Source organism: Prinia subflava, chromosome 6, assembly GCF_021018805.1.
Source record: "Prinia subflava isolate CZ2003 ecotype Zambia chromosome 6, Cam_Psub_1.2, whole genome shotgun sequence".
Lineage (NCBI taxonomy): Eukaryota > Metazoa > Chordata > Aves > Passeriformes > Cisticolidae > Prinia > Prinia subflava.
In genome coordinates this window covers 24,697,492-24,721,337 of record NC_086252.1, presented here as the reverse complement: position 1 = coordinate 24,721,337, position 23,846 = coordinate 24,697,492, and the positions used below count along the sequence as shown (strand labels likewise).

Genomic DNA, 23,846 nt, shown 5'->3' with positions numbered 1-23,846 from the left:
GAAGTTATAAATGGCATTTAAAAGGAAGCATAGAAATCCACAGATGCATGGCTGGCTAAGAAATACAATAATCCATGTGCAGCCTCTGGCTTGGAAAGTCCCATGTCATTGGTTTCCAGAAGCAGAGGAGGTGATCAGTCATTACAGTCTCCCTGATACCAGCTGCTGGTCACGGAGGAGCAGCTCATTCCCTGACTGCTCCCTGCTTCCCTGGGAAGCAATGCTGCAGAAGCCATCTGCTGTCCCTTCTCTCTGTCTTGGCTGAAGAGGGGTCAGTGTGGGTTGTACAGCAGTACCTAAATTCTCTGCCTTCCCTAACTTTGGAAGACAGTGTGTCCTTTTGAGGATAACTTGAACTGCTGTTCCCACAGGCAGAGTGCAGCTGGGTTCAACTGTAAAGCCTAAAGAGGGATTTTTTTCATAGGAAAGATGTCTCTGCTTTGTGCATATGAGCTGTGCTAGAGGAAGAGAGGAGGGCAGGAAGAGGTTTAGAGACTGATTTGCTCACTGCATTCCTCCCAAGGAATCCAGAAGTTTGTCTTGTCTGTTTTCCTCTCTAGTGAAACGAGAACGCCTGAGTAATTATCAAATGCACAGGAACATCCATTACCAGTTTGGCACAGGAAGTGCAGAGTTAAATTACATTTTGACTCTCTTTCACTTCACTCTTCAGATTTTTCTTTTCCTGGGTTTGAAGTCTTGTTGGACTGGGACAGGCAGGACCAGGGGAGCTCATTCGGCTGCTGCTAGTACGCCTTGCTTTTTGCTCGCTTCAAGGGTGGCTTTTGTGTTTAGATATTGGAGAAAAGATACCAGGCAGCAGGGATAAAGGATGGTTGGACTCAGCACTGCAGCATGAAATCAAATTGGAACACAGCACTGGGAGAGCTGACAGTGCTTTGAATGTCTTATTCTCATAGGAGGGGGCCAGGCAGGACATTGATGTGTGCTTGCATTGAAGAGTTGAAAGCCGCAGAGTTCACAAGGTGTGACACTGGCTGAAGAGGATTCTCTTGAACGTAGCAGGCGGGAGAACAAGGAGCTGAGGTCAGGGGACACTTGGGAGATAACTGGTGGGGGTGGGGAGCATACCTGGTGGGCATGAAAAGCAAGTGGTGGTGAAATGAGGAGCTTCCTTCTGGGTGCATGAAACAGATTGTGGGGATTGCTGCATCACAGCCATAATGTGTGGTGGTGTCATGAAGCATCACTTGAGGCACTTACCCTGAAGCTGCAATAGTCCCGATTTCAGCAATTGTCCTGCTTTTAGCAGGTATAGAGCTCCTGGGCTGCTTGTGTGGGTTGCAGTCTGTGTTAGTATTAAGCAGCATAATGTATTTGTGTGCATTTGGTGCTTCATGACACTCAGGCTGAGCAGTCTCAGTCTGCAGTGAGAGAAATACTGTCTGGAATGGTGCCTGTCCCACATCATGGCCTGAAAGCTGTGGAAGTATGCTGGGCATGGGCCTGTGTGAGGATGCCACAGGCCAGTGATGGTGCTCAAACTCCTTTCCCCTGGAAGCACCAATCCTGTTCTCCCAGTGGCTGCAAAGTACTCAGTGTGGCTTAGTGGGAAAACAGCCAACTTTACAGCCAATGCTCCTCTATGTTCCCAGCTATTGTATGCCTGGCTTTTGGTTTCACAGGGAAACAGACATATAGGAGCTGGCAAAGGGCATTTCAGGTAACCTCTCCTCAGTCTGTGGGCATGAAGGACCCTTTTACTTTCTGGAAGGGATTCAAGCTCTGCATGCATCAAATGCAGGCTTCCTGAGCTGGGCTTTTCTGTTGTTCAGGCCACCTGGAAGGATGTGCCAGAGGAGTCTCATGGTGTGATTGTGTGTGAGCAGTAGCTGGCACCAGCACACCCTGCTCTGGGTGGTTGGAGGGAGGATATGGAGGCTGTGTTTTGATTCTGTTTTTCCTGTTTGTTGTAACTTGGCAGAGGCAAAGTTTCAGAGACAACAGGGGCAGCATGACTTTTTTTCTTTCTTCCTGACATGTACTATACCACCTTCTGCCACTAATTCTGTTGTTTTTGTTTTTGTTTTTTTTTTTTCTGGGGAAACAGAGTGGGAAAGGAGGATTGGTGGGGATGTGCAGCTTTGAAACACATAAACCAGAATATTTAGCATGGGGTTTATTGTCTAGAGAGGAGACTTTCCTAATAGCACCCCCAGAGATTGCGAGCAGCTGTCACAGTGGCTTTTGTTCCCGCTTCAGGTGGGATTTCAGTGGAAAAAAAATTTAAAAGGAAGAATGAAAAGAGGCAAACTTCAGCCACACAAAGCCCCCTCCCCAAGGCCTGTTTAGAAAATGGAGATAAAGCAGCAATAAAGTCAAGTGCTCAATTAAGACAGATGTATGTGCTTTAAAACACTAACAGATGTGGCAACAGTGGCTCTAATGAAGTGGAGCTTTATGGACCAAGTGCGGTGGAGATTGGTGCGGGTGCCCATTGCTTCCTGATGGGGAATAGTGCACCCGTGCTTTTGTGCTGGGGACTGATGGAAGGGAGTATGTAGCTGCTGTATGGGGCTGTTGTTCCCCACTGTCTCCTTGGCTCCTGCCCCCTTGCCTCTGGGATGGCTGTGGTTACAGTGCTTTCCATTTGTGGTGGTGTGTCTGAGAGCAGTGCGAGTTACAGCACTGTGGGGCAGTCTGCCTACTGACAGCCTCCCACCTTAGTGCCCCTGAGATGGTTTAATGCCCCCCTTGATGAGCTCCCTCCCCAGACCCCATGCTTGGAGACTTGAATCCCTTAAATGACTGCTTTGAAAATCCGCATTTCGTTTTGAAAATTTGGGGGTTCCAAAATGCCATAGACAAAGGCTAGGTAAAAGCTTGTGTTGTGTGCTGTACAACACAAGCAGAGTACACTGTGAGCTGTACTTGGTGCAGAGCAGCTGTCTGGACTGTGGCTGGAGAGGCTGACCCACACCAGGTGTGTACCATATTCAGGATTGATTTGGAGGAGGATGTAAACATCCATATGCCACAAGCCAGTTTATGGTGTTTGGGGTGAACTCTGTGGGAACACCAGTCCTTGAAGCCGGGGCATTTCCCTTGCTGAAGCTCAGTGTTTCACTGTTTGGGTTGTTTGCAAAGGCAGGGGTGGTTTTCTCTAACTTGAGGGCCATCCCACTCAAGGTATCATCAGATCCCACTTTTCTAGGGCTCTTTGCCACATGCCTGGATCTCTTCAAGGCTTTAAGTAGTGTCTGGCTGAGAAAGGGTTGCTGTGTAGATCAGGTGTAAAGCAAACACATCAGGGCGCTTGGTGCTGAGCATGCTGGCTCAAAATGTTCACAGAAGGCTTTCTGTACACAATATTTTGCTGTACACAAAATGCTTTCTGGAGCTGTTTAAATGGAAAGCTGACTGATGTGCATCCCAGCTTCCATTCCAGTAGTTCAGCTGGGTTATCATGTTTGTCTCCATCATTGTGTTCTGTGGTGGTCTGTTTCTTAAGCTTTCCAATGCCTCCGTCCTCCTTGGGAATGCAGCTACTGATGTTCCCCTGTCTTTTCTTCCTTCCTCTACCACAGTTTTATGACTCTCTCTTCCTGCCTTTTGCTCAGCAGGAGTCTGCAAACTCCTGAGTTTTGAATTTGGGCAACTTCATGGGTGGCCCAAAATAGAGAGTCATTTTCAAACAAAATGAGATCCAGCCCTTTTTTCTTTAAAGGCAAGAGACCAAAGCAACAACATCAGAGTGAAGCAGCAGGCTTCCTGGCACTGCTTCCCTCACACCTGTGGGGAGGAAACTTCCCCTTCTGAAGGCCAAGTGGCATGGATGTGGCTGTGCTGTAGGTTGGAAGTCACTGAGGGACCGTAAAGGTACCTTGCATTATTTGCATGTGCATGGCCCTTGTATGCCACAAACAGTTATTACAGATCAAATTGCTGCCTCCTGGTAATGTCCATGAGTTTGAACATTTCATTGTGTTCCTGCATTTGTGCATGTGCCAGTCAGCAGAGGGATGAATCTGCAAAGTCTTAATTTTGTCAAGTCTACCAGTTATTTCAGTAGCAGTGTGGTATCAATAAAGACTTTATGCTTAGAGAGTGGCAGTTGCTTTGTTTCAATAAATGCACATACTAAAATAAATAGTAAATGTGCATAACAAATACACATGCAAGACCTGGTTCAGTCCCTTCTCATGGAGTACTTGAACACAAGGGTTCAAATTCAGCTCTGCCTCTAGCTTGGAGAAGGGTAAAACAAGGATTAAAGAAATTGAGCAAAGTGACTGCAAAACTGAGTGAAATACTGCCCCAAGAACAGATGAACAAAGTGTTTTGACATAACCTGAAACAACTGTGGTGTTGCTTGGCTTGGATGTCGAATGAGGAAAAAACACGATCTGGGAACAGCTCAACTTGTGGCTTAAATGTGGGATAGAGCAACTAAGTAATAGCCCTCAGGAGGAGGGAAGACAGTGACTGATGTGCTGGAGGCAAGTGGGAGATGCTCGTGGGCAGAAAAGGCTCAACTAAATTGCAGCAGATACTACCTATGGTTCAGTGCTCTGGTTTTATTTGGAGGCACCTGTGCGTTATGCCTGGGGCATGCAGGTTTCTGGGAAAAAAAGCAAACAGGGTTGGCTTTAAGGGCTGGTGCATGGCTCAGGACTGTGTGGGGACAGTGGGTCCAGCAGACCATAAGGTGACACTGATGGTATTGGCTGTTGGGGTCTGGCAGAGTTTCTGAGAAGGTAAGAAGAAATTACTGTAATAATAGTTTGTTCTGAAAAAGGCAGACTTCGAGGAAATGTGCAATGATATTTGGGTGGGTGGTGAGGGTAGCCCTGGCCTGAGCTGCTGTCTGGAAAATTGACTTTGGAAAAGTGAGATGTTATTTAAAAGCTAGCAATACAAATGACTGAAGTTCATTCCATTGGTATGCATAATAACTGGAGAAGCCAATGTGGCTGAGAAGGGAGTGGAGCAATACCAGAGATAGGTGAGAGGTGGCTCTCACAGGCAGGATGAAGCACCTTTTTGCATTTTAAGTGCTTTTTTGCTTTATTTGTAGGTTTTTTGGTTTGGTTTGGTTTGGTTTGGTTTTTGTTTGTTTGTTTTTTTTTTTTTTTTTTTTTTTTTTGTGTGTGTGTGTGTTTTTTTTTTTATTGGGGTTTTTTTGTTCCTACTTTTGAGGCTTTTCCACCTTTCTTGAGGGGGCAAGGTCAGACTTCTGGCTGTGCTGCACACAACCTTCCCAGATGGTGCAGTACTCTGCTGCAGGCTCATCTGGTTGTGCTGTGTCCAGAGCCACTTCCCCACCAGCCATGGATCCTGATGGGGGTTGTGAACGGGCACCAAATGGTTTCTCACAAATCAGTGAATTGCAGTTGGGCTTCCAGAGCCAGAGGACATTTTTTTGGTGAGCTTTTGTCTATCCTTGAGGAGCCGGAACAGGCAGAGGACATTGTCAGAGACTATCTCCCTTAGCTTCTTATATGATGGAATCCACAAAATTTCCCTCAGTCACCTCTTCTTGAAGGAAGATGTCTTGTATTTGGGTAAAGCACCCCAACCAAGAGACATGGACAGATGTGAGTACTTCCTCTAGTAGTCCGTCTCTTGTTTGTGCAGGTTTAAACTGATCTTTGGCAGTCTTTCTCCAGCTAGCATGGTGTTTCCTTATTGCCACCTGGACCTATAAGCATAATAATTTAAAAATAGGAGAATAGTCTGAAAAGGTCCTGTATGCTATAGTTTTTCCCAAAATGTGTGCAGGAGGCAGAAACATTTAGTGTGATTTTGAAGGGTTTCTTGTTTGTGATCATGTGTCCATCAGATCCTAAGTCCTTCATCAGTCCTTCCTGGCAGGCTTCAGAGCGTCATACCTGGGAATCAGCCTTGTTGAGATTCACAGCTTCTGTAATTCTGGCAGCATCTGGCTCTCCTGCAGGAAAGAGAGGTGCAGCAGCCAAACAGAGATCATCTAAATAGTAATGAACATGCAGGCATCCTCATGGAGGCTGCAGTAAGGAAAACTCTTCTGTGCTTGCATACTCTGAACTGTGGGATGCAAAAGCCCTGACAGATTTGGACTCAGGGTTAGAGATGAGCCCATGTCTCCCTTGTGGAAACACAGGTAATTTGAACGCAGCAGTTAAACCTATAGGAAATGAATAAGGTGGTTTTGTTCACTTTTATTCTGGAAATTCATAGGAACCAAGGATTTAGGCACTGACCTTATACCAAAAGTTGGTTCAGGCTTTTTGGGGTGCCTGAAGACCACACAGATGCATGTGAATGAGTGGGGAAGGAGAGCAGAGACTTGGCCTGGTAGGATTAATGGCTTGTTTCATTCAGGCAGAAGCCCCTAATGACTAAGTAGTAACTACTCTGGGGATTTTACAGACAGGGTCAATGTCAAATTGGAAAGCTGCAGTGCAATTAATTTAAGCTGGGAAGTGTTTTCAAGTTGATTCATTTGGTTCTGCTGGGAAGGTTGGAGTTTGCAGAGGGCTAATTGTAGAACTGTGTTGAAAAGGCTGAGACACGGTTCACTACCAAGGGGGAATGCTTTTATGGTGGCAGGGAGCTCGGAGAGCCTCACTCAGCAAAACCTTCCAAACGTGTTACAGGTTCTTCCCCGAGCATGCTGCCTTCTCTGGTTGAGGTTAAGTACATGCTCAAAAACACTGTCATCAGCCATGAGATGAGACACTCTGGCTCCTCAGCCTCAGCTTTAGGTAAGTCCAGAGTGTCTCTGCTGTAGGTGTGCACTGGGATGTACAGTAGCTCTGTGCTTGGGAGAAGTGGTGAAAGAAAAGCAGGATTGTAAGTGGAAGCTTGGTAAATGAAGGGACTTGAAGCGTTCTCCGGCATTTTTGAGGGTCCTGAACAGCATTCTCACCATTCTTGGCACACAGTGAACGGCTGGTGCAGGAGAGAACAGGGTGTCACAAACACTACGTGCAGGCTCACTGCTGGCAGGAGAAGGGCTGGAGCAGACCTTCCCCAGCAGTGGTTTGTGCTTTGCTGGGTCTGCACAGAGTGCACTGGTAATGTGCTACATGGCCTTTCAGTCAAATCACTTGGAAAGAAAGCTAACAAAACAAACCCTGCTATTTTGTCTCTCTTCAGGCTGGTTGCACGTTTCCATGAAATGGTGGAAACTTACTATTTTTGCGAATTGTGTTCCTGTTTGAGATGCAGTTGGCATTTGCTGACGTGTTTGTAGATATATTGGGAGGTGGAGGGGGAGGAGAACTAATAGGGAGACAGGCAGTCATACAAACATATGCACACGCAGAAACACAGAGGCAGGCTGTGTAATTGCACAAGTCTTGTATCCTCTGGAAACCAGTCTACAAACATGGCTAAAAAAAAGAAGAAAAGACTGTTTGAAGTAAAGCCCGGGGGAAGGGACATCTCAGTCTCTCTTCCATCCTCATCTGACACCAGCTTCATGTCAGTATTGCTTCTCCCTCGGTGCTGGAGGGCTTTGTGTGCAGAGATGCACAGGTGTGCTACATGGCACTGTGCAGTGGTAAGAGGTTTTCCTCTGGCTCTGGCCCTAGGTGGGTGGAGGAGGGAAAGTTGAGCTCTCCAGCCATCAGGTATAGGCAGAGAAAAGCGAGCAAAGCAGGCTGCTGAAAGCTGTGCTGCCCAGAGTCAGTGTCCCTGGCACTTTGGAGGAGCATAAAGCATTTCCTGTAGGATGCTTGAGTCAAAGGAAAGCACTGGGTGCCCCTTGGATCACCCCTTGGTGCCAGCTGCTCAGGGCAGGGAGAGGAGCTTGCTAAGCAACCCCTGGCCAGAACATGTTCCCTCCCCAGTCCTGCTTTCCCTGCTAGTAGAGATGGGCTGCAAAGATCTCATGACAAAAAAAAGAAAGGGTGTTTGCAGAGCCCTAGGGCTTTTGGCCCCAGGAGATGTGAGAGTGCTTTGTGGACAGCTTATCACAGAGGTAAAGCAAGCTCTTGGAGACCAATGCAGGAATTTTCTGGCTGTGGTGTGTAATTCCTCACTGATACTGAGCAAGCTGGTGTGATGAAATAACCCTGGGCATGCAGGCAGGCAGAGAATTCCGGGAGCTCTTCAGCAGATGGAGAGATGCTCCGAAGTGATTGGTGTCCCATGGTAGTCTCTGTTTATGAGAGACTGGGATGACTGGTCTTCAGGCCAGTCCTCCCAAAAGCTGGGTGGCACAGACACCTCTGGACTTGTAAGTCCTTTGCAACCCAATCGACAGTTTAAAAATTGCATGTTGCCTGTGCAGAACTGGATGAGACTAAGCAGAACAGGTTGCTGGCTGAGGAGAGGGGATAGGAAGCCATATGGGGGTGTCCCTGCACTTGAATCCAGAAGGGGTCATGCACAGCTTTTCCCTCTTTAGGTCTGTCAATGGCTGTTAAACCCAGTCTAGATGAAATAGCTTTGGTTTCTGAACTGCCGATGGCCAGGAGGAGAGCAAAGGAAGAATTCCTCTGTCATTGTCTTCTCTTCTGTCCCTCTCCTGAGCATCCATGGTTGTCCTCTGTGAGAGATGCTGTTCCAGGGCAGGTGATGCTTCTTCTCTGATGTGTACCTTTCTCCCATTGCCCCCTCTCCTACACAGCCCATTGCTTATGCTCTCTCTTTTGTGCAAAATGAAGAGTGAAACTTGAGTGGGTGCTTTGAATTCATCTGCCTCTGGACAGCTGCATCCAGACTGGCTTGATGATGCTTGGGGCCAGACGATGTACCGATGCTTCCACATTTTCCCTCTACTGCCAACTGAGTGTGGAATCATGCTGTGCCAGGCTCGGTGCTTTACAGGTTGGCAATGCTAATCAGCAAACTCTGGGTCCTTTTTGGGGGTAGGGTGTGGGCCAAAGGTCCTGGGCATAGGGGGGTGGGTTTTGTTCTTGGCAGTTCCTGCTGTGAGGAAATTGCAATGCCAGCATAATCCTTGTTGGCAAAGTTTTTCTGAGGTTTCTGAGTTCCAGGTCAGAAACACACACACCAGAGCTATTGCACCTTTGTCCAGGCCTCTTCTAGAAGTACTTTGCAGACTGATGAGGCAGAGGTCACCGGGGCTGTGGTTGGGGTTTGTCTGCTCTTTCCCTTCCTTGCTACAAGTAATTATTCTGCTGGGGCTGTTGTGCATATGAAAGGTCAAGCTTAAAGGCTCTGTCAGCTCTCAGGCTCACAGGACAAGCACTGGCTTCCTGGCAGCCTGGGACAGGCAGCTCTGCTCCTTAAAATAAAAAGTAGCAAGTAATGAGACATTTAAATTATCCTGAAATGGTAGAATTTGCAGACACACAAAAAGCTGAAAGAGTTGGAGGCAAAAAAGCCCCCAAACCTAGATAAGATGGATGACACTGTTCAGGGTAAAAAATCTCTTCATGTATGCTGCATTCCTGTAACCCCAAATGTGTTCACTCCTGTACGTGGTGCAGTGCCAGGCCAGGATTTGGGCTTCTGCATTTGCTCATATATTCCCTGCAAGGCTTTGGGCAGTACTCTCAAATATTTCTGTGCTTTTTTGTTGTTGTTGTTTTTCTTTAACTGTGTGCCATTCAGGATGAACACCTTTCTGTATTCAGGGTAATTAATGAACTGCAAAGCCCTCGGACATCTTCAGAAGGAAGGTGCTGGCCAGTGGAGGCTGTGATTGCTGCAGCAGGGAGGTGTAAGCCCCGTCCAGCCCAGGACACAGCCGGGACCCCGAGTTAGTGGGGTTTCAGGCAGGGCATTGAAGGCCACTTGGGTGAAACTTTCTGTGGGTCTGGGACCTTAATCAGCATTTAAACACCCCAGGCAGATAAGCAAATGCACGTGAAACCCTCTGGGTGAGCTGTTGATGAAGGAAAGCAAGAGCAGAGAGAGCAGGAGCAGCACTGGCGAGGGCGGCTGCAGTCCTTGGCATGGTGTGTGCTCCCCGTGATAGAGCCTGGCCCTCCCGTGCTAAGTGAGTGCTACTGGCTCCAACCCGTTCTGCAGCCCAAATATGCTTCAGGGCTCTTCAAAGGGATAAAAATATATTTTTAACCTGAGGCAGCTGCCTTTTTGTGAGGTACATTTTTTCTTGTAGCTCTGGAAGTGACAAGTTGTTTTTCAGCCCCTCTGTTTCTCATCTGTCTCGGCAGAGGTGCCTAGAGGTCTCAAACCAGATTCTCAAAAATTTGAGCACTGGAAATTGGTAGTCACTTTTGAAAATGTTGGCGAGACGGTGCAGCTCCCTACAGATGTTAACTGATGACCATTTGAACAGGCTTTTTCCTCAGCCAAGTCCTCACCCCATTGAAGTGAATGGGAATTTTCCTTGAAAAAGGCCATAAAGAAATTGTTTTCTTGGCAAGTAGAGAGGTGTTTCATGGACTCTACATCAGCATTTAGGAGAACTTCAGCTATCTGCTTAGATTCCTGCCACACTTGTCCCACCCTGCACAAAATTCTCCTCCTTTTGATCCAAAATAACACAGGAGATGTTTTCCACATGCCATAAGAAAGAACTAGAAAATAATTGTTTTGCAGTTTGGCACCACTCCTTTACAGATATTTAGTGTGAATTGAAATTGGTTAGCAAAAAGGTGTTGGCCAGGATGACAGACAGATTAGGGCTCTGTGTCTTGAGGCTATTACATACCTGCCCATCCCATGCTAGTAGGGATGGTAGGTGGCTTCATTAGTTCATGGATTGTAATAAACAAGCACGACTTACAGCATTTGGGCAGCATTAAAAAGCATTATCTGGCTGTAAGAGGTGTTGTTTGGCTTGTAGCAGGCTCTGTGCTGTCCTGACCTTGAGTCTTTATCTCTTCACTCTTCTTGCTGTTCTCTGGCCCTTTTGCTCTTTCAAATGTGGTCTACCACACCTGGTGCTCAGCCTTCTCCTGTGCATGCAGCTTGTCCTCAAAGAAACACTGGGGCTCTGCACATGGGGCTAACCTCTTCTGTCTCATCTTCCTTCCCCTGTGATGAAGCGACCCCTGGAAGTTCCAAGTCAGGATAGAGCAGCCTAAGAGCAGCACCAGGTTTGGGAGAGGGAAAAGCTGCGATGGGCTCTGCCATCAGCCCCAGGTGGACCAGTCCAGCTTGGCAGCAGGGTCAAAGGCATGGCTCACCTTGGCTGACTTGGCCTCAGAGAGGAGAGCTTACAGTCAATAGCAGCTAGACCTTCCTGGCTGCTGATCCAGTCTTGCTCCTGTGATGGTGCCTGGAGAGCCAAGACCAATTTCTCCTGTCCCTGGGTGTGTTCATGCACATTGGCTTGCACACTCCACTCCCATCGGTGGTTTTCTTTGGGCTGATATTTGTTAGCATTGGAAAGTGAGAAAAATGAGCAAAAATATTATCAGAAGCAGGTTTTGTGAATGAATCAGCCGACAAGAGGCTTACCAGCTCGCCTGCATTTACTAGCACAGTGCTTATTTGGGCAGATGTCTATATATTTTAGTTGGAGGCAGGAAGGAGTGAGAATGGATGGGGGAAGACATCACTTCCAGTTTGCTGCTTTTCTGTCAGCTTGTACTGTCTTTTTCTGAATGAAGCAGAGGACTGCGGTGTGTCTGAGAAGCTGCCCTGCTGCTGCCCTTCTGCTGTTGTTGACAACTTGGGGGGGGGGGCACCAAGGAGAGGAGCACAAAAGAAGTCAGAAGGCTAAAACTCTCCTAAGCAGCTTGTTGAGGATCAACATCGCTTGCCTTGCCCATCGCTTCATGGTGCTTTTTTATTTGATCCTCTCTAAAGGCAGCCTCATGGCCTTCTCTCTTCTCACTATGTGTTTCTAATTAACGGGGAGACTGGCATATAAACAGAGTATTCCTGCTCAAAATATTGCTTTTCTGACTAGGATGATGGCCAGATGGCAATCACCAGACAGCAGCCTAGACTTTGAGCTCGCCCATCTGGCTATCAAACCTGGTCTCAGTTCTCATCTGGAACCAGAACTGAGGAAAGTAATGGACTTTGCCAGATTGGTTTTGCCCCATGTTTGCTTTTCAGTTGCTACCTAAGCAGCTAAAAACCTGCAGACCAAATGCATTTAGTATTTCTGGAAATTGTGAAGAAGTTCAAAAAGATATTGGACAAATCCACTGAGGGATGGGTCTTTTGGTGGCTTTTGAATCCTGCGGGTCAGATGCAGTCTTCAGCCATGAAAGTGTTTTTACTGCTGGTGTACAGCACAGTGGACTGGGAATGGTCCTTCTGCTCCCAAACAGCTGCTGATGGTCTCTCATGAATGGCAGGCTGGGCTGGATGGCTCCTTGATCCAGCCCACCTGAGCCATCTTGGCATCAGGCAGCTGCATGTCTGCTGAGTAAGTTCAGACAAACCTTGCTGTTTCTCCTTTTTGAGCTGGGGGTTGTAATACCTGAAAAGAGCTTAGAAAACTGTGGCAGAAATAAAACACCCTCTATTACGATTTTTCACTCTGTCATGACAGCAGGCCTATGCTCTGACAAAACATCATCATGCAGACTTTGAAAAAAGGAACTGTTAACATCTGTAAATGCTCTGTATGCTTGGACCTCTGAGAAGGAGGAGAGATCGGTAAATTAAGCACTGTTTCATGAGCTAAAGCATTGCTTGCCATGTGTCGTGCACAGTTTGATATGATTCCTTTACCTCTAGATGAGTGCCTGAGTTCCATAATGCTGGAAAGCTGAAATTGGAGGTGCCAGAGAGAATTCTGATGCTGGGAAGTTGGGTGCTACAGTTCTTCCTTGGCAATACTGAAAGACACTTCATGTTTGTCACCACAACCAAAACAGCCTGGTCTGTGCCCTGGTGTGGTGCCTGTGGAGCTGCTGAAGAGGTCTTGTATAGAGAGATGCAGAGACATACAAAGCCTGGCCTGGGTTATTGCACTGGGAGGTGATGTGCATGTGTGTAATCCTAATTTGGGCTGGAAGAAACCTCTGGAGGTCTCGCTTCAAGTCCCAGTTTAATTCAGTGTCAGCTTCAATATTATATTCAGCTACAGTATTAGATGTGCTTGCTCAGCCAGATCAGAGCAGGCAACAAGGAGTGATCAGCTGTCACCTCCTAGGCGTTTGGAGCAAACAGGAAGAATTGAGATCTGTCCTTATTGCCACTACAAAGTCCAAAGAGACTGGTGTCTGCAACATTGTGACCATCGTGTCCTGCTGTGGCAAGGTTTGCTCTCACAAATTCCAGGTGAATTGGGGAAATGCATAAAGCACAGAGCAGAGGAAATAGAAGAAATTCAGAAATCCCCAGATTTCTGCTAACTGATTTTGAAATGGCTGAACAAGCTGGGATCTTGTGGCTTTCAGCAGTGGCAGAGTTGTGACTGTTCTACTGTCAGCAGAAATGGCCAAATGCAGAAGTAGGTAGAAGCTAAATGGGTAACACAGTGTATGACAAACAGTGAGAAAGATGGCAAGGATGATGATCACTGAAATGGCAGGATCTCCAAAGGATGTTAGGGTGGCCACAGAACAGAGGCAAGGTATTTTTGAAAGCAGGCCTGAGAACTTATTTTAGCACATTGAGTAAGTATTTCTGGAGATACTCTGAGGGATGATAGATGGACTTAAGGTATTGTTACTAATCACTGTGGTTTTAAGTGTTGGAGCTGAAGTACACTTTGCATCTCTAATCCAACTGGACTTCTGATGGGAAAATTGCATTCTTGGGAAGTAATTTAGAAGGTCACAGAAAAGCCAGAAAGAACTTTTCCAGCAGTGATTTCCCCTGCTCTCTAAACCCTCTTTTAAAATGGTAATAACTCCAGAATGAAAGGATCTATTCTCACCTTCCAGATGAAAGGGCTAATGCAATTTAAAATTTTTGCATGCAAAGATTTTATGGCTTGGTAACCAGCCACGTCTGAAAATGATCCAGGGCAGGATGAACGCGTGAGGCAGCGCCTGACTGAGCTGGACGCTTTCCTTGTCTGCCCTGTCTCATGCAGATAATGGTGATGACCGGTCTGAGAGCATTCTTGCTGAGAACCACGTGGATGGCACCGTGGGGATCCTGAGTGGAGCTGGAGGGAGGAAGCCCATGAAGACGGGCATGAAGGAGCTGGCAGTGATGAGGGAGAAGGTGAACGAGCAGCAGCGGCAGATGGGCAAAGTCAGCAAGGTCCATCACAACCATGAGGACTCCAAAAAGTCACGGCTATCGACGGGCAGGGTGAGAGGGCAGGGCTGTGGGGAGCTAAGGGGGACAGCTGTGGGCTCAGTGGGAAATGCTGAATGCAAAGCCTAGGTGGCATCTGCAATAAACTGTCTTAAGAACAGAAAAACTAAATTGAAAGAAAAAAGCGAGGAGAAGCAAAAGAGGAAAAGCAAACATTTTTGGCCTGATGCTGGGGCTGAACACACCATCTGGTGAACTTTGATATGCTGGTCAGGAGGCATTATTTTCATTGCAGCTTCACCTCCTGAAGAAGGGCTTCTGCTGGCTTAACACCCATCTCTGCAGGGGTGCAGGCATGCCCTTTGCCCATGGACTGGCTTTCTCAGACCCTTTTTCCCTAAGCAGGGCTTTGAGGGGCCAGAAGCAGTGCTGTCTGCCTGCTGCAGGGCAGCCTCAGTCCAGGTTAAAGGGGGCCACAAGCCCAGAGGATGACCTGTGTAAATGTCCTGTAGCAGGGACAGGGCTCTAAGAACTCCCAGTCTCCTTCCCTGTCCCTATTACCCAGTTCTTGGCTGTGGCTTCCCTCTAGTGGGAAGCTTGCTCAAGGCAACTAGATGGGATGAGAATGGGGTGGAGATGGAAGCCCACCCCAAAGGGTTCACAATATACATCCCTGTAACATACAGAGTATTAATATCTGGGGAGCACAGGGACAGAAAGGAGCTTTAAGAGTTCTCATGTCTTCCAAGGACTAGGCAAAACAGAAGTTCAAAATAAAATGCAGATACCATCAACTTTGAGAGCTCACACACTGCTGCTGCTCCTTTGAAAAAAAAAACCAAAAAAACCAAAAACTTCACCCACTGCAAAAGCAGAGAGGTGTGGACTCAGGTTGGCTCACATCAGGCATATTTCAACCACACTGCCTTGGCTGGAAGCCCTGTCTCGGAGCAATAAGGATGCCTCCAGAGACTGGCTTTGAGTACTCCTATTCCCAGGTCTTCCTCTCCACTCCCATGGAGTCTCACATGCTTTTGAGTTGCACTTCTGGGCCAAAACTGCATCACGGGTGTGTGCTCTAGGCAATGCTTATGGAAACCCTCCTGGTCTGTCTGGACTAGCCCTGCTTCATGTCACCTGTCACCACCAGTGGGAGCCATGATAGCCTCGCTGAGGTTTCTCCTCTGTATCCAGGACTTGAGACCTGGTATTATGTTGGCTCTTGGCCATGTCAGGTACACGGGAGATGCGCATGTCTATGCACAGCTCTGATTTTGGGTGCCTGGAGGTGAAGTCTGCAGCAGGACCCAGTAGCAAACCTGTGTCTTTAGGGGTGCATGCGTCCATCCCTACTGGTGTTCCCATTGTCAGACAGTGTTGATGCTGAATGGTACCATTGTCCTGATATATACTTTTTTTCTGCTTTCTGGGCTGTTTTCAGACCCCTTGTCAGCAGGAGCTTGATCAGGTCCTGGAACGCATATCCACCATGCGGCTGCCAGATGAACGAGGGCCCCTGGAGCACCTCTACTCCCTTCACATCCCCAACTGTGACAAGCATGGCTTGTACAATCTCAAACAGGTAAGTGGGGAGAGTGGGAGCTCTGGGGCTGTCTATGCTTCCAGCAGCAGCCTTGGTTCACTGTCTGTACCCACCATATGCAGACACAGAACATGCATAGTTCAGGGCTGGGCTGATACCCTGTGTGTGATGTGAGATGTGGGGTTAAACAGCAAATGGTGCACGTGGCATGGACAGGTTTAGTTACACCCAGGTCCATCTGCAGTCCCAGGTTTGCAAGTGGAGATGAAAACCACATCCACGCACGGCTCTGGACAGTGCAGAGATGGATAATCAGTTTAGTTCGCCTTCCCTACAAGAGCTGCTTATCTGTCCAGGTCTATTTTCTTGAACTTTGAGCCAGGTCTTGTCCTGTCTGGGCCCTGCTGCAGGAGAAAAGCAGAGAGGCACTGATTACTGACCAGTCTTGCATACATAGCAAAAGGCACTTCTGGGAGTAAGGAAGGTTTCTACTGCACTTTACTGGTTTTCCTCCACAAGTCGAGGCTGGTCCCACAGCTCCAGGAGGGATTCCCTCCAGGCAGGTTGGGGGTTGGGGTGCAGCATGCTTCTGAAGGTATTTATGGGATCCAGAAGAACTTAGAAAACTTGTGTCTGAATACTGACTTCTGGTTTCATCCATGCAAAACCACCAGGTGTCAGTGGCTGAGGAATGGGGAAGAAACTGCCAGGACAAACAGCAGAACAACAGCTAGTGCAGGGTTGACTGGAGTCCGTTCTCTCGTCTCTGTCTCACTTGGACCCTCATCCATCCACCCCTGAAGAGCCCCATGGGCTGGCTGGATCCCCCAGCATGAGCACACTTGGAAGGGCTGGATGGAGCAGAGCTGGCAAATTTCCTGTAGGATGAGCTGTGTCTGGGGAATGAGCCCGGACACTGCAGTGATGCTTTGTGTACTACAGAAATAAAAACAGTCTCTGCTGCTTCTTGTGCCTGGGGAACAAGTCTGCCTGCACTGGCCTGCTTGGCATAACCTCTGCATTTCCCACTACACCCTGTTCAGAAATGTATCTGCCGGGGCTGGAGGGATGAACATCAGGTTCAAAGTGCCTGCAGCACTGCAGGGCAGGAGGAGGACAATAACTATTAGACCAAGAAACTTTTTTCTAACAAGACTGGGAAGACAGAGTCTAGGTCCAGATGCACCATAGTCCCCATATCTGTTCTGGAATGAGTGAATCTCTGGTCTGGCTGATCATGAGAAACATGATCTCATGTCTGTTTAGCCTAATCTGCAGGTGAGAAGAATCTTATACAGTTCCTCTGTCAGTCTCTTATCCCTCTTTCCCAAGGGATCTTTATTTCTTTGGATGCTTTCATCTACAGTTGACAAAGGGTGATGCATTTCAGGGACACTTGTCTTTCTGGTTCATTAAAATTGGCTTCTTGGTCCCTGGCACAACCCTGGGGAAGGAGGCTCAGCCCTCACCCTGAACTGCTGGAGTAACACTGCTGGTGTAGCATAGGCCCTGTGGGGTTTGAATACAGCATCCCGTGGAATCTAAACTAGTGCCAGATCACCAGGGAAAGCTCAGCTCTGCCAGTGCTGGGGCTTTGGGCTGGGTGACCAGGGGAGTGGTTTGTTTTGTCCTTCTCTTGACTCTGACACCTGTCCTTTCCCTCTCCATGCAGTGCAAGATGTCAGTGAACGGGCAGCGTGGCGAGTGCTGGTGCGTGGATCCCATCCACGGGAAGGTGATCCAGGGTGCACCCACCATCCGCGGAGACCCCGAGTGCCACCTCTTCTATACAGCCCACGAGCAGGAGGACCGGGGAGCACATGCCCTGCGGAGCCAGTAGACAGAAGTGATCTTGCTGGCTGGAGGTGGCTCACTGTGGCCCCAGTGCTGGATTTTACATGGGTTTCAGCGTGTCTCTTTAGGCTCTGGAAGAGACTGGGTGCTGCCCTCCTTCCTCAGCTGCCTGGTTCCTGGGGAGGGGAGGGATAGCGGGAGGGGAAGGCGGTGGGGGATTTACAAGGAGAAGGGACTGCTTTCTTAGTCTTTCACCCAACATAAACCAGAGAACTGGTCTTTTTTGCTCCTCATCCTGCAGCCCTGCCCTCCCTGCAGCTTTGCGGCATCTTTCTGCACCCTCCAGCAGAGAGAGCCATATGCTCCCTGACCCCTCCCAGGGGACAAACTCCTGTGCTATGAGTGGGAGAGGGTAAAAAAACTGAAAGAGCCCAGCCTTTCCCCCTCTTTTTCTCTCTTCCCCAAGACCAAAGACTGTAAATACTGTCACCTGCCTCTTGTGTCCTGCCAGTCAGTCCCTTGTGCCCCAGCCCAACCATCAGTCATGGCATGGGATGTGGTGTGGGAGGGAGGGAAGGAAGGAAGACCCCTGATTCCCTGGGGACTGGAACATACCACCACAGTTGGGATGTGTTCCCCAAGGAAGCAATGGTGAGGGAAAGGGCTAAAGATGAGACAGCTGCCACCTTGCCCCCTAACAAGACTCTTGGGTGCTTCCTTTGCTTGTGCTGGGGTACAACCAACTCCACAGGGATGCAGCTTCAGCCACTGGTCTGGGAGCATGGGGCCTTTGGGTGATAGCAAAGCTAAATGCTTTTTTCCAAGGGATTTGAAGGGCTTTTGCACAGTATTTCTTAGGTCAGCTTATGCCGAGGGAGCTAAAGTGAACTTGCTGAGGCTGGGTGGAAGGATGCGTGTGTAGATTTAGGATAACAAGCCAGGGAATGTCTCTCTCTCTCGCATTCATTATTTCTTTATTTCTAGATAGGAAAAAACAAAACATCTAAACCCTGCATTCTCAAGCAGCTGCCCTTGTCCCTCCATTTTCGCTTGGGACTGAAGTGAGCATCTGTTATTCATCACATAACTTTTTCTTTTTGTAAGTAAATTACAGTATATCTCTTGCTTTGTAAAGGCCCTCACACACACACACATACACACACACTCTTCTGCCCACATACACATTTGTTTAGATGAAATCCAAGTGATTCCAGGTGCTCTGAGAGGTTTTGTGCTGGACATGCTGAGGAGAGATGTCTGCTGTTAATTCACCTGTTGATTTCTTTCTGTACAGAACACACTGATGCTGAGAATAAATAACTTCCCCATTGCCTAAGCAAGGTTTTATTATTTTCCTTTTTTTTTTCTTTTTAATATGGATGTCATTATTAGAGCAATTGCAAAAACCCTCTCCTTGGAGTAAATGTACCAGGCTTTTCTTAAATGGTTTGTTGTTTCTTGTCCCCCTTCTTAAACCCACATTTCAGATTTCAAGTGTGAAGGGCACAGGTGGGTTCTGTAAATTAGGGCCCTCATGCGTTTGCAGGGGTTTAGACATGGCAGTGGAGGAGACAGGGGAAGGACCCCCTTTGGAAAGTCAGGGATGGGCATATGTGGATGTGTATGAATGGGAGCACATGAAAGAAGAAAACACACCTCCATGCAAAACCAAGTAACTGTAAAAATGATACTACCTGTTTTCTGTTAACATCTGAGGATGTTCTGCTTTTTCATATAAAACTTGCACATGCTGGCTCTCATCTGCAGTTTGTACTTCGTTTTGTTTAGGAATAAGGAAGTTTTCTTATGTGTTTGCCTTCTTCCCTTTTAAGAAAGCTGAGCTACATGAAGTTGGAATAAATTAAATAGAATGCCAAAAAACTGTTGTCTTTCCCCTCCACAGTCCTCGCAGAATGTTTCTTTGCCTGATGCATCACATGCAGATTTGTCCCAGTTCATCCTTTGTCCATGGCTGACAGGCAGTAATGGGAGCTGAGCTTTTTGTTGTTACTCGCCCTGGTTATGTGAGCAGGGAGGAACTGGTGTCACTCCTCCTTTGCCTGGCTATATTCCTGCTATACACATGGGTCCTTGTGAATCTCGTGAGATAGTGCAGGGAGGTAGAGGCTCTGTGTTTGACCAGAGTTTGGCTGAGCTGCTCCACTCATGGGGCTGTGGAGAGAGGCCCTGCACCTTCTCCCAAGGTGAGAAGTGCTGCCAAAGGGAGTGTGACAGCAGATCTTGGTGTTGGGCATCACAGAGAGGCAAATAATAATAAAAATGAAAAAAAAACAACACTACATTCAATTAAAATTGCAACACTGAAGGAGAGGCTCTTTGTTGGCCCAAACATCCTGCATCCAGGTGGCTGTGGTATCCCTTTGGGCTCCCCAAAGGGAGGCAAAACCACTGGGCTTCTTCCCCTTCTGTTTTCTTCTACCCCCTGCCACAAGATTCAGACTGACACATGTTGGGGGGCTTTCCAGTGGTGAGGAGCACCAGGAAACTATGGGGACAGGAGGCAGTGAGTGCATGGGGCTGCAAGAGAGGGGAAAGAGGACAGGCACGATGAGGAGTGGGATGTAAGCTGAAGGACGTGGGAAAAGGAGCAAAATTAATATCCTGTTCTGTGCCTCTGGGGTGAGCTGGAGGTGGCTCAGGTGCTGCCATGGGGGGGAAGGTCGAGTAGGAGGGTGGGGCACAATGGTGCTCCAAGCCAGGCACTGCCCAAAGAGGGCTGGAGGTGACAGAGATGCCCAAGCCCAGAGCCCAGCAGTGCCTGGGGCCAACCCTCCTCTTCAAGGGCTAGAGGGGAACAAACACGAGCTGTGACACTGGACCTGCCTGCTCCAGCCCTATCCAGCCTGGCCTTGAACCCTCCCACGGCTGGGGTATCCACAGCTTCTCTGGACAACCTGTTCCAATCATCCTCACAGTGAAGAATTTCTTCCTAGTATCTTTAGTATGAAAACCTTGCAATAGTATAATACAAACAATGATATTTAATGTAAAGAGCATCATTAGTGTAAAAATGTATGACCATGTCTCTGTGCAGCTGTAGCTACTCATAACGTGTATACAGCTCCAGCTGGCCTTAGGGATGTGATTTATTAGCCCGTGGCTGAAGGCAGCACGATCTTTTTGGATGGAAAGCCCAGTTTCAGGGCCCCTGCGGCTGCAAGCGGCAGCAGCGCGGCCGGGCCGTGAGGGGAAGGCGGGCGGGGCCTGGCGCCGCCTGGTGGCGGCTGCGGGCCGCGCGGCCCCTGCCCCTGTGCTGCCCGAGGGGGCCGGGCTCGGCCGTGTGGGGTGTCCGGGGGAACGGGGTGTCCATCGGGGTGTCCATCGGGGACAGGGTGTCCGTCGGGGATAGGGTGGCTGTGCCAGCTCCATGTGCTGCAAGACGGCTGCGGGATGCAGCACAGCCCTGGCAACCCACAGTGCAGGGGCCATGGGGATGATTTCGCCTCCCGCCCCGCTCTGGGTGCACGGGGTGATGCTGGCAGGTGAATGGAGGGGAAGAGGGGCACAGGAGCAGGGAGACCGGGGGGGACTGGGAGAATGAGGGGTGATGGCTGCCTGGGCGGCGGGGCAGGGTCAGATCAGCGCCGGGGAGGGCAGTGGGATGAGCCACCATGAGCTACCACAGAGTGTTTGAGCACCACGGCCTGGCGGGGCTGAGCAGCTCCAGGGATGTTCCTGCCACTGCGACACTGGGGCAAAATCTTCCAGCGGCCCCAAGAGGTCTGAGACTCAAACAACATGTCTGCTCCCAAGCTGTGGAGCTCAATAGCATTTAGGGGCTTAACCTCACTGGTTGCTAGGTACTTTACCCTGGTTGAATGTGTGTGCTGTGCCCCACTGCCACATCCATGCAAAGAAAATTCTAAAAAAAAAAATATAAACAAATTGTAGCTCTGCTTTCAAGAAGCTGTAAAGTTAAGCTTTCAACTTTTAGCAGTCACCTAGCAGCTTGCTTTTGTATCAACAGCTCCCTAAAGCATTGCCACCCTTTTACCCCATGCCCTGTACTTCCCTGAGTACCCTTGTGGAGCTGGCTGAGCCCCCCAAGGGACCCGACACAGGTGGCCGTGGGATGCTTGGGGCTGGAGCGGCTCACTGGCAGAACCTGGCACACAGATGCTCCACGAGGGTCAGGCACGAGCTAACTGAATGCATAACTTTATTAAATAAATGCTTTGTCATGAGAAAAGACAAAGATCAAAGAGTAACATAAATTATAAGTTGAATAAATAGTATACAGCAATCTTCACTTTTTAATAAAATGTGAGATTTTTTTTTTTAAGTACAAAATGCTAAACAGAGCATTAAGCTCTTCTTCCATTGTCAGTTTTTCACAAACTGCTTTTTTTTTTTTCCCACCAGTAAGATTATGAGTATTTCTTGTTTACTGGAAAAAAAAAAACAACAAAACAACAAAACCAAAACGAAACAACAGAGCTACCGTATGTATGTAAAGCTATAAAAAGCTACCGTAAAATGTGTAGTGAGTATTGCTTAAAGATAAAAACCAGGCAGGAAACTCGGAATCTGGTGTGTTTTAACAACTGTGTTACAACGGTGGGTAACGTGCATGGTGACGTCTGTCCCGGTGGCAGTGGCGGCGGCTGGTGGGGCTGGGGAGGGGGCCACAGCAGGCAGGGCTCCTAGCCAGGGCCAGGACAGCGGTCTGGAAGCGAGGTGAACTGACAGTTCTTTAAATATACAATGCTCCATTTGGGGGAAAAAAATCAACAACAACAACAACAACAAAACAAAAAAAGAAAACTAAACCAACAGCAAAGAATTTTCATGGGGAAGGTGGAGAAAAAGGGAAGGGGGGAGAGAGCGGAGAAATAGTGCAAAATGCTCTTGTACTAGTGGTTTTCGAAGTCCACTGCAGTACAGACAAGGGGTAGCCCAGCCACTGAGTGCCGCTCCCCGGGCAGATGTGGTGGAAGGGCTGTCCTGAGCCGTCCTTGTCCTCTCCTTCCCAGCTCGCATCCTAGATACCAACGTGGGCTCGGTGCAAATACCATAGCCAGAGACCCCTGAGCCTCACAACCCTCTGATGCACAAACTGCCAACATCTCCTGGTGTGCCTCAACCCTCCCCAGCTTCCAAATCTGCCCCTTCTGGTTCTCTCATCCTAAATGCACAGGGGTGCAGCTGGGTGCTGAGAATGGGAGCACCTCATCACTGCCACCCCAGAGGGCGACCAAGCCCTCCTGAAGTCACTCTCATTCCCAGCCCAACCCAGGCTCCAACCCCGGTCCTAAATATTAGTGCAGCCTGTAAACAGCCTCGTCCTGCTGGGGATCCTTAAGGGAGTGGGAAGCTGGGCAGCTCACTTGGTGCCCCATCCTGGGAGCCATGGTGATCTGGGGGCTAAGCATGGTGCAACCCAAATGTCCATCATCCTCCCCCCAGGTTCGTGGGGACAGGACAGGAAATGCCATCCCAGCATGGGGTGTGCAGGGGTGAAGGGAGGCTGTGTGGGATGGAGTTTGGTACTCTGGGCTCCCAGGGCCATGTAGACTTGCTTTGTAGGGAGGGGACAGAACATCACCCTGTGTCCCCTTCCCAGTGTCTGTGGTGGCCTCATTGTGACATCACCATGGGGCCCTGTGAGCTAACCCTCAGCCTGCAAAAGCACGCTCCCCAAAAGGCAAGGGCCATGGGCATCTGCTGCCCTCTGCCTGCTCCCATCCCGCCCCAGGGAACATCTCCTTTCTCTGCAGCCAAAGGCTTTCAAGTTTTGGGAAATTAAACAACAAAACAAACAAACAAAACAAAACAAAAAAAACGGAAGAGAGAAGGAAGGAAGGGTCCTGGGAAAGGTGGTACTGGCCTATGACAGTCAGGAGGTTTTGCTCAGGGATCAGCAAGAGGACAGTGTCAACAATGGTGTCCAGTGGCCCTTGGGGTTAGCACAAGCTCCTCCTCCTCCTGCTGTTTTCACCCCATTCTTCACTCCACTTGCACCCCAGCATTAACCCATCACTTAGGTTAAACCAACTGTGCTCCATCAGCCCTGCAGAACCTGGAGGGGTCCCTCTTTCAGCCCCCTCCATGCTCCCCTCCAACAACAGGGAGTTACCGCTCAGTTACTCCAACAGGCTTTTTTGGGGGCAGATCTCCATTTGGTGGCACACTTCCTTCTTTTCAGCCTGTGAAGGTGCTTTGTCCCCAGGCTGAAATGTGTTCCGCTGAAATGTGTCTCTGTTGGAAGTCCATAGGCAAAACTTGCCCCCACTGTCACTTGGAGGGAAATAACCGCAGGTGTCCAGTCCTGCCCTCCATCAGGGTAACATCCTGGTGGGGGGCCCACGGGGTGCTTAGGGGAGTAATGGCATCTCATGGGAGGCTGTGAGGGCTCCCAACCTGTGATGGCAAGAAGCCTTCACCAGAACCCCTTAGTGTTGAATCCCCCTTGTCCCATCCCCACTGCTGG

The 23,846-nt window shown here is 48.8% G+C and overlaps 1 protein-coding gene across 1 annotated transcript in view; it reads left to right on the top strand.

Moving 5' to 3' along the window:
• Positions 1 to 18,731, top strand: part of IGFBP2 (insulin like growth factor binding protein 2) — a 58,358-nt gene extending 39,627 nt beyond the window's left edge. The window contains exons 2-4 of the mRNA XM_063400809.1: positions 13,889 to 14,112; positions 15,500 to 15,640; positions 17,274 to 18,731. Of these exons, the coding sequence (XP_063256879.1) occupies positions 13,889 to 14,112; positions 15,500 to 15,640; positions 17,274 to 17,441 (533 nt within the window). The 3' untranslated portion in view covers positions 17,442 to 18,731. The remainder of the gene's footprint in view (positions 1 to 13,888; positions 14,113 to 15,499; positions 15,641 to 17,273) is intronic.
• Positions 18,732 to 23,846: the final 5,115 nt, after the last annotated feature.